General features: G+C 29.7%; 1 protein-coding gene across 3 annotated transcripts in view; it reads left to right on the top strand.

The window, feature by feature from the left end:
* The first annotated feature begins 776 nt into the window (after positions 1-776).
* LOC114924329 (uncharacterized) overlaps positions 777-9,819 on the top strand; it is a 38,732-nt gene continuing 29,689 nt past the window's right edge. For 2 of the 3 annotated variants that reach the window (XR_011864871.1, XR_003811458.2), the window contains exons 1-3: positions 915-1,063; positions 2,375-2,443; positions 7,294-7,412. Coding sequence is in view for 1 of the 3 variants with exons in the window: in XM_072201339.1 (XP_072057440.1) it covers positions 8,917-9,099; positions 9,185-9,481 (480 nt within the window). In the remaining 2 variants the exon portion in view is untranslated. Of the gene's footprint in view, positions 1,064-2,374; positions 2,444-7,293; positions 7,413-8,806; positions 9,100-9,184; positions 9,559-9,819 lie in introns of those variants that run through there. The other variant, XM_072201339.1, reaches the window with a different exon arrangement.

The following is a 9,819-nucleotide window of genomic DNA, read 5'->3' as shown; positions in this document are numbered from 1 at the left end:
TATGAACCATCTCAAATATGTAAGAACATAATATAAACTAAAATATGAATTAAAAATCTTATATGAAAACTCTTTACAACTTCTTGTCTTTTAGAGATTTATTAAGGTCTTGTATTTATATGCATAGAAACATTAAAGAACTTTTTAAAACATCATATTTCATTGTGTGACTAGTTTCCTGGTTTGGGTATTACCTATGCTTCCTTTTCGTTGAAAGTGTTAAACTTCGTCCAGAGTACAGTGGAGAAAAGCTTTTCAAACAGTTAGCTTGTTAATTTCTTTATTCCTTCAATCTCTTTGGTCAAAGCTTTACTACAATCACGATAATTGTATAGCTCGGATTTATTATTGAGAGTTAATAAATATATTATCAACTAATCATTAATTTCACAAATATTTAAATGATACTTCACTTTCATTCAACTAGCACGCATAAGACATTAAGTCCAAAATAAAAAAAAATAATAAACACTTAGTTCATTAGAATGCTGATAAAAAGTAAAAGAAAATCTCTAATATTATATTATATATATATATATATATTTATTTGTGCGTGGATTATTAATATTGTTTATAATTTTATAGTCAAAATAATTATTTAGACTAAATTATAAAAAAAACTTGTTAATATTATAATTTTTATTTATAATATATAATAAATTTATAAATTTAATAAAAAAGCTTATTTTATTAATCTATTATTTAAATAATATATATAATAATAAAAACAAATTATTTAATACATTATAAAAGATTTGAATTTTAGTCATGCTACTGTTTTCAACATATCTACTCATCAACCTTTACGCTTTTGACAAAATTTAATAATTCAGCTGTTGACTATTCAATTTATGCCATCACAAGGTACAGTTCTTTAAATAGTTTGAGGTCTGTATTAGATTGCAACACGAGATTTTTTCTTTGTCCCTTTCGTCTTGCTTTCCGAGAATTTCGCTTCTGTTGCATTCCTTTTTCTTTCGGTTCCAACTGATTATGCTGATTTAACCAAGAACACTGGCTTTTGGGCTTCTGGGGTCATCATTTCCTTCTCCCATCACCACCGGTATCTCTTCTTTCATCTTTCTTATTATTGTTTTGATCATTATTTTGTTTTCATTTAATTTCTTGAATTGTTGTGTTTAATTATTTCTTCGTCTATATATCCAGATTTATTCTTACTCGTGTAATTTTACCAACCATTATTGTTATATCTTATACTTATTACTGCAAGCCTCTTTCATTTTGTTTAATTTTATCAAACAAAACTGTTATAATTTTTGAAAAGTACAAATTTTATCAAATTATAATTAAGTAACTTTAAAAATTAATTAATTAATTAATTAAGGAAACTAAGAATAAAAGTTAGAAAAAATTAGATTATAGAGAGTAATTTATTTGCCAATAGAGCTGCTGCCTTAGAAGCCAGATCATTGGTGTAACTAATAGTCAAACTATAGAGCAATTAGGCTTAAATTGAAGTTAGAATTAAACATTATATATAAAGCTAAAAGTTTAACTTGTGAGGATGAGATTTCGAGGCTTTGTATAATTACGTAAGGATATAATAATTTCACGGAAAGAATTGGCTTATGCCAAATGATGATAAGACCATGATGATTCGCTAGAATTAATTAGAAAACTAGAAAAGAGTGAAATATTAATATTTTGAATTGGTGGAATGGTTAATTCATTCGTCTACTTAAATAAGTGTTGAAAAATTTAAATTTCTTTTTATATATATAATAATTTATTGATTAATAACAAATCATTAAATAAAAGATACTACAAAAAAAAAAAAACTAACAAATATAATTTGATGAGAAAAGATTAGGTTTCTATATAAGACATCATAATTCTTATACTTCAAGACAGTTACTAGGGGTGGCATTTTCACCAGACCTTATGTAACATGCGATTATAAATGTGTTTATTTAGAGCGTTTAAAATAAATTATTTTTGGAATTGATTCGATTTGAATGAATTGAAAATAAATTATTGGGTTTGAAATTATGTAAAATATAAATTTTTAGATATGAATATTAATATAATGATTTGATTTTATAATTAAAAAAGAATATTGTAACTCCTATTTTAATGAATTATTCTTAGAGTGGTCTAATGATAATGTAAAATTCATGAATTTACAAATCAATTTAAAGACTTATTTTTTATCTCCATTCGAAAAAAAATTAAAGTTTATTTTAAAATTAAATCAATTTCAACTTCATTATATTCCAAATACACCATAACATAAATTATAGCAGAGCATTAATCTCTTATATCTTTTGGTGACTCAGTTGGAAGTGCTTAGAGCATTAACATGAGTTGCTACCAAATTGTTATATAAATTTAGGGTTTGTCTGTTTTCTTTTAGTTCGATTGGAGATTTGTTCGTGGACAACTTAAAAGTGTGTAGCTGTCTCCCATATTGTTTGGAGTTCAGGTTGGTTTTCTATAATTATATTTAAATTTTATAAGTATTGTTACTTTATGATATACTTAATTTCTCTAGGTATATTTGTAGGAAAGAAGTAGGAGGTCGAAGGATGTCTAGTGTCTCCTTGTTGTCCTTTTGTTTATTAAAAATTGTGGATAGTAATAAAGGAGTATATATAGATTAGAGTGGTTATGATTATATGTATGTTTAATTACGGACGGATTTAGAAATCTAAGAGAGGAGAGGTCAAAAATTAAAATCTTGTATAATTAAATATGATGTCATATATTTGATAATAGATATAATTATAATTAATTTTTTAATTAAAAAATTAATAAATATTTGTCAAATAAAAGAATTATTTCAGTTTTTATAATTTTTTTATGATTTTATATCTAATAAAATATAAAATTATTTATTATTTTATTAAATATTTATGTGACAGTGAGTTATATTTTTATGTTTTATATCACTAAAAGATATGACATAAAATAATATAAATTAATTAAACTAACAATTTTGTTATATGAATTTAAAATATATTAAAGTATTTTTATATAATAATAGGAGTAAAAATTAATAGAAAAATAATAAAAAAGAAACAACTAAATAAAATTAGAAAAAGAATAATATTATTATAAATAATATTAAAGTATTTTTTATATGATTATAGATATTAAAATTAATATTTAAAAAATGTTAAAAAAATTCTAAATCAAATAAAAAATACAAATAATATAAATACATGTAGAAAATTTTAAATTTTAATGCATAAAAAATACTAATTTTTTTTATTATCACTATATTATTAAGTTTTACTCTATACAATGCATCTATTAAAATAGTATATGAGTTTAAAATTTGTTTGAAAGGTCTCCCTTGAGTCTGTCCCGTATTTAGTTAAATGCTTGTTTGATATTATTTACTTTGTGAAAATTGAAAATGTTGTTTGGTTGAGACCTCTAATTGAAGAAAATATTCTGCCATCATTTTTCTAAAAAGTTTTGAATTTCTGATGTCACTGATGTTTATGTTGCTTTAATTCTAAAAGAAATTAGGATATTATTTGGTGGATGCTTCTAATTTAAGAAAAATACTGTCAAAATTTTTTTTAAAAATTAATAAGTTGTAATTTTGTTAATACTTAGGTTGTTTGAATTTTGTGGCACGATAATTTTAAGTTATTGTTTGTGAATAATGTACGATAGAAGTAACGCTCAACGGTAGAATAAAGTCTGAGTACTTTTATGGTGTCAATACTTTTCTAGTAAGCATCGACTCACAAAGTATTTACGTGCTGGCGATATAACCAACCACTTTTACTGCCATGGGTTCAAGCCTTGGTCTTGCATATGGTCTAAATATGGGGAAGTTAATGTAGACGAGATTAATTGTTTTGCATTAATAGCCAATAGGTTTAAAGGTCGGTTAAGAAAGGCTAATGTAAGAGAAGTTATCTTGAAAGAAATTAATTGGGAGGTAACTGTAGGAAATATAATGAGATAATATTTAATGCAATTCGTGTTAGTAATATGGAGAATTTTGAATAAGAGATTTATCCGAAAGCAGCTAGCTAGGTTTGATGATCTTTTATAATACGCCGTATACAACCGTTGTTTGATGGTTGTGTTCATTCTAAATTGTTTGTCACGGTTAGAATGATGGTATTAAGACCGAGGCAAATCAAACTTAATATTTATTTGACTAGTGGGGTACTTTTGTTAATGAACAAGTTTCCGAAACAAACAACATTCCTAAGAATTACTAAGAGGCGAAGGAATTAGCTTCTTTACAGAATCATTTCGCCTCTCATCCTACAACTCTATCCTAAGAGCTTAAATCTCTATCCTAAACATACAATAATTTGTAAAAGAAACATTTTTCAATGCATAAATTTGTTTCACTTGTATTAATCTATAATTCTCGATTTCAATTAATGTTTAATACCAATAGAAACTAACTTATTGGGCAAATTAACCTACTAAATTCGTCAATAGCAGCAAAAACAACAGCACACAACTCTTGCAAATAACCCTGAAATCTACAAAAAATTAGAATTCACTTAGACCTGAAGTCAAAAAATAAGGACACTAAAAACGATAGAAAAAAATATGATTAATAAAAAATTGTAAACCAAAAAAATTGAAGAGAAAATCACCATGAATACAATGGCAATAATAGAATTTTGATTGGAGTTTCGAGGAGAGAGAAAACCTAGAAAGAAGGGGCACATACAGTGAGAAGAAGGGAAGGTTCATTGCAAGAAAAATGCTGACTGCCGTCAGATTTACTGTCGAATTTCATATGCGAAATTGATGGTTATGGTTATTACCCTTGGATTAATTCGACAAAAACGATGTGAAAAATGACAAATCTGAATAGTCGTTACCGACAAAAAAAATATGACGATAATGTCAACGAAAACAACTCGAAATAAAAAATTACAAATATCAATTACTGTCAGATATATTCGTCGCAATATCCAACAATAACGAGAAACAAAAAAAACACTTAAAATAAATTTAGTTAAGATTATTATGAGATATGATCAATACAAAATTCGACGATAATTAATATTAATATTTGAAAAAGAAATCCAAATAATCAATTACATTATAATTTGACGCTTGTGAGATCTAAATATAATTGTAAATCCAATTTAAAAAGGAAACTCAAAAACAAAGATATATAGAGAGAGAGAGAGGTTGGCGTTTTAATTAAAGCCTTCATTTTTCCCATGGATTAGTTGTCTGCAAATATAGTTTGACGTTATTAAACGTTGTGTTTCATTAGATAAGCATTATTGACAACCTCATAGGCGGTAATACTACCAACACGCGAAATTCAAATTTTTTAATTTTTAATTTACCAACACCAAGTCTTTGGTAATTAATTTTTCAAATTTAGAATGTTGAAATTAAATTTTTATAATTAAAAAAAATTTAAAAATATTAACTTATAGACAAAAAGGTCGTCAGTAATATATTAACGTAAATTTTAATTTTTAAAAAAAAACTTTAAAGCTTACCAACATTTAAGTCATTGATAAAAAAAAATACCTACCGACGGCTTGTTTGTCAACAATACTACATTGATAATATAAGCCTCAAACAACTACCGATTGGCACCAAGATGATGCCAAAGTTTCCAAACAACTACCGATTATAAATATAAGCCTCGAACAAAATCAAAACTAGCATAATTTAGCGATGTCCTCTTGTTTTTCCAATGGCTATGCATCGGAATGGTTGTCAATAATCAATGCGCTTCTAGTAGTGTCATGGGTTGGGGAGGATGGTCGCGCCATAATCGAGCAAAGCTTTTTCTCTAATTAGAAAACAAGTTAGGGAAGTTGAAAAGATTAGGGGTTCAATTAGCTAAGATGTTAACGGGCCACATAAGATGATTACAACATAATGGTCATCTAAGCTTTTAGGCGCCACTAACTCATAGTTCCTTTCATCTTCCTTGTTCTTGCATATGCTATGGCGCCTATGGAACTCCTCACAATACTTCCTATCAGTCACAGGGACATAAGAAAGGACAGTAGTATCTACCCAAGATCAGAGATTAGAGGAAACTTTACTCGACATACTCGTAAGGACAGAGCGTGACATAAAGGCTACACCTATAAATGCAAAGTAAAAAGATTGTTACTTAAAAGAGGTCGGATCTCACCCAAAAGAAGTCTGGCAAAGTCAACAAAATAAAAGAAAGTCACTTTTTTCACATTCTTTTTAAAGGACAACCAAAAAGTGTCCCTCCCATGCAACATTGTCACATCGCAGCGACACCATTAGGGGAAATATAAATGCAAACAGGCAACAAAACGGTAACAGTCATAGTTCTACTAAAGAATCGAAAACCCAAAATCCCCAAAAACAAGTAAAGGGTGATACCAATTAACCATCAAAAAGAGTCTTTTAAACTCAAAACACCAGCTTCAACAACAAGCAATGCAATAACAGTTAAAGCAACCCCAAGAATCGACAAACACAACACACTAACATCAACAACATTACTCAAAAGCAATCTCCGGTAAACAAAAATGCAAGATTATCAGGAAGAAGGTAAAAGAAACCAACCTCGAGGAAGATTGCAAAAGAAGGAGGGGCACGTCAAACAGCAGTAAAACACGAACGTTCTTCTCCACACCTGCAAGGCAAGACCTTCAGGAGAATCCAAGAAAGAGAAGTTTTGAAAGCAAGAAAGGAAGGACTTTTCATGAAGAAATGAGGGAATGGAAAGGTTTCAGAAATGTGAAAAAGGAAAAGAAGAAGAATGGAAAGACCTTTTATAAGAAACAAAGAACGAACGGCTCCTTCACTTCTCTTTAAAACAAGTGCGTGCAGATCCTAAGGAGAAATTGTCGCGCAACGTTCGCTTTTCATTTAAAGGGGGGGGGGAGACGTTCAAAAATTCAAATTTTGAAACACGTCGAGTTTCCGACCTCCGAACAGGTAGAGCACCCGACATCTAAGCAGAAGCCTCAAAATGTTTGAGCCCGACCTATAAAAGGCCCAGGACTCAAGCAGGGGCACTATTCATACCCTGACCTCAAAACATAAAATCAGGCCTAATAAAGATAAAAGGCCCAACTCCAGAGGGTCGGCCTGCATCATCTACCCGACCTCTTTAAGGAGATCAGATGTTATATAGAGAGCCTAGCTCTACTTGTCCAAACAAGTAACAGATAAACGGAACGGTCATGCATCAATAAAGGTGGAACTATTCTAACAAAAGTGGTTATCAACTCTACTATAAATACATTGACACCCCTCAAGTATAAGGTACATTCTAATCTACTAAAAATCTGTCTAAAATTCTTACTAACTTAAGCATCGGATATTTTGCAGGTATCACCACCCACCTCTTCACAAGGAACTCGGACAGGCGACATCTCGGTATCAACAAGTCAGACGCTGCCATATAAAGGGATCCGGACCTCACATTCAAGCCCAAATCAACATTTCAGGTAACTTTTGGAACCGCAATAATTAAAAATTAATAAATAATTCATATTTTAAAATCCCTTAAAAGTTGATTTTTGCTATGCCAACACCCTCTACGACTTGCTTTTTTATGTTTTGAATACTAAAAAAGTCCTCAATTTTACATTTTACTCACTTCCTATTCAGAAGAATTGTATATTCACTGCTTTGACGACTTATTCCATGATTGTGAATAAAAATTTAGGATTTAGTTCTTTTATCTTTAAAGGATATATTTCAATAATATAATAATATTTTTAATAACTTTTAATAAAATATTTTTTATAACACTCTTAAAATACCTATAACAGTTCGGATTTTCTAAGTTATAGATTCAAAAAGTATCCATATTTGTAGAATTATAAGTGTTGCGGCTTTTTGAATTACACATGCGTGTGATCAATTTAATATTGGTCACTTTGTATACTGTTGTACATTCGGTTTTGTCAAATACACTGTGGAAAGGCAAAATTTTGTCCGTGCAAAGAACTAGAGAATAGTTATTGATGATGTGATAATTATTTTGTTGTGTTTGGGCCAGAAAAAACATATGAGTTTTTGGTACTTAATAAAACATAAGATGATATCAGTAGTCTTATTAAGAATGTGTTGGAGGTTTCGAATCCCATTTTTTACGTGGAGTCCTTAATCTGACAGACTAGAAAATATTTTGAGAAATAAAAAAAAATAATATAAGATTATAGATAGAGGATGCTAAGAGAAATTCAATTTTTTGGTGATATGGGCTCTTGCTGGACACATGAATGGACCAAGAAAGACCATCTTTGGTTTTCTTTTGAGCGTACTAGGAGGGTATTTTTTGAGATGTTCACAGCTTTGTATTTACTAAATGATATTAATTTGATTTGTCTTTATCAAAACTAAAAAAATTTAATATAATTTTATATATTAATTAATTTTTATATTTAACTCTTATGTTTATGTCTTATATTATTTTTAAATTTTAAAAATTATTTTATTAAATATAATTATTATTGTTTATTCTTATTAAAAAATATTTTTAATTTAATTTATCAAATATAAATACTATAACTTTTAAAACAATTATTTTTTATAAACTACTTTTAAAAAATATTATCTAAATATGAAATATCTTTTGTATCTTGAAATGATCCATTTAAAAAAGTTGAATAAATGACCAAATGTACCCATGAAAGATGAAAATGCTGACAATTGTACCCATAGAAGACCGAAACTAACTTTGTACCCATTGAAGATGTGGTCTGTGTGACAAAAATACCCTGCCTTGGTTTGACACCAGCTTCGTACTTATACGAACATAGGTGGCACTCCAAACCCCTATCTACGTGGATTTGAACGTTATTATAAGGATTAACCCATGAAGTGGAAACCCTAGGGAGTCATCTTCCCCAATTTGAACCACACCCCAGTAAATGCAATTGACTTCAACCTCATCCAGTTTCAAGTGCACATAAGGAGAGAAGGAATTTTCTTGTGAGCCCTAGCATGTCGTTGCGAAGATATAACTCTCCTGCAAGTGATGGAACTTGCAGCAGTTCATCGAGTTCGAAGAGGATGAAGGGAAAGATGCTCGACGGGAAATGCTTGTGTGGGAGGGATGTTGTGTTGATAGAGTCTGGCACCATGACAAACCCTAATAGATGGTTCATCAGATGTCCTGGGTGGGCGGTAATATACACGCTGTGTTCTTGTTCAGGTTAGAAATCTATTTTTGACATTGTAGTTGACACTTCGGTTGGTTTATTTTTTCCAGACAAGAGATTGCAAATACTTTGTGTGGGTGGATGAAATTGAAGAAGGATGGGAGGGCCTAGCAAGAGCTTTAGCAAAAAGAAATTCCGATCAGTCTTATTCAAGGCATGAGGATGGCGTGACTGTAACGACTGGTCTGGAAAATCAGCCAGCATCGTCGATGATGTCCAGGAAATTGGAAAAATTTAGGGGTGAAGTTAGGGGGGAACTTAGGGGAATGAGACTGTTGCTCTCAACCATTGCGTTGGGGGTTGCCTTCTGTTTAATTTTTGAGTTGTATTTGGTTATGCAAGTGTAAGAAGTGTATGAGTTGGGAACTTTGGTATGACATGATGCTTAAGTGATTGTATAACTTTGATCTGGTTTTTATTAATTCTGATGCATTAACATAGGCACGAAGATTTCGATCTCTGGTAGTGTTATGTTTAGTTGTAGTTGATGCAGGCATGTAAATTAACACAAAGTTTATGTTGACACAATGCCATTGTAAACTGATCTGAATCTGTCTATTCCTCTTAAAGAAGCAAGTATTAGTAGAACAAGAAACATAGCATCAATATGCTTTCGGTTTCTATTCCAAGGACTCATCCAAAATAAAAAAAAAGGTGTTGTCAAAAGACTGATAAAATAACCATT

The sequence above is a fragment of the Arachis hypogaea genome, chromosome 8 (genome assembly GCF_003086295.3).
Source record: "Arachis hypogaea cultivar Tifrunner chromosome 8, arahy.Tifrunner.gnm2.J5K5, whole genome shotgun sequence".
NCBI lineage: Eukaryota > Viridiplantae > Streptophyta > Magnoliopsida > Fabales > Fabaceae > Arachis > Arachis hypogaea.
Note: the sequence above shows the minus strand (reverse complement) of the source record. Positions and strands in the feature narration are given on the sequence as shown.